The 892-nt window shown below is 28.7% G+C and overlaps 1 protein-coding gene across 1 annotated transcript in view; it reads right to left on the bottom strand.

Moving 5' to 3' along the window:
* The window catches only part of LOC111395211, a 9,276-nt gene that overhangs the window by 890 nt on the left and 7,494 nt on the right, over positions 1-892 (bottom strand). The window contains exon 9 of the mRNA XM_023021209.1: positions 207-230. Within this exon, the coding sequence (XP_022876977.1) occupies positions 207-230 (24 nt within the window). The remainder of the gene's footprint in view (positions 1-206; positions 231-892) is intronic.

The following is an 892-nucleotide window of genomic DNA, read 5'->3' as shown; positions in this document are numbered from 1 at the left end:
TTTTTTTTTTTTTTTGTATAGATTGCAAACACTGTAGTAATTCACAACAAAATGTCCTACTAATATTCTACTAATACAACTACTAGCTTTATAACCAAATGTGAAATCATCATGAAAGAATGCTTCATTTCATACATTACTTGATGGTTTAATGAGAAAAATTAAGTCCAATTCTAAGTACAAACTTTCGATTTTAGTTCTCAAACCTTAGAAGATGGAAAACATCAAATCTGGAAAGAATTAAACACAACAAGCATTGAGTCACTCTCGACTCACATACATATTTGGGAAAAGAGTTAAAGACAATAAGCCTCAAATTACTCTCAACTCACATATATATTTGGGCACTATGTCTATTATCTCATCTTCACCATCCTCTTTTACTTCCCATGTCATCCTATCAAATAAGTATTACATTGCAAAACAAGTATGATGTCAATTTTGAGCCTCATTTTAATTACATATCACTCTTTGAAAAGTTTTACTATAAATTGTATCCAACAAAGGTTATTTAATAAACCTAAATCAATCTATGCAGAAGAATGAGAATACATATGAACCCTAACCAAGGCCGATCCTGATAATTACGAGTCCCTAGGCAAATAATTTTAATGAGGCCCTAATATAATTTTTTTGTTCTTTTTGCGCAAAGCAATATTTGAAATTTAAATAACATAACATATTATGTAACCAACTTTTCAACAAAAGTTGTCCACATATAATATACCAACCAGTACCCCTTCATGCAAAATATACTAAAAACACTAAATTTATTTATCGTATTGTAGCATAATGACGTTATATTTAGTGAAATAAATTATTGCTTAGTTCTTTGGTTTTGAATCATCTATACTAATCTGATCATTCTTCTTTTCATTTCCATTTGTTATTT

The sequence above is a fragment of the Olea europaea genome, chromosome 6 (genome assembly GCF_002742605.1).
Source record: "Olea europaea var. sylvestris chromosome 6, O_europaea_v1, whole genome shotgun sequence".
Lineage (NCBI taxonomy): Eukaryota > Viridiplantae > Streptophyta > Magnoliopsida > Lamiales > Oleaceae > Olea > Olea europaea.
Note: the sequence above shows the minus strand (reverse complement) of the source record. Positions and strands in the feature narration are given on the sequence as shown.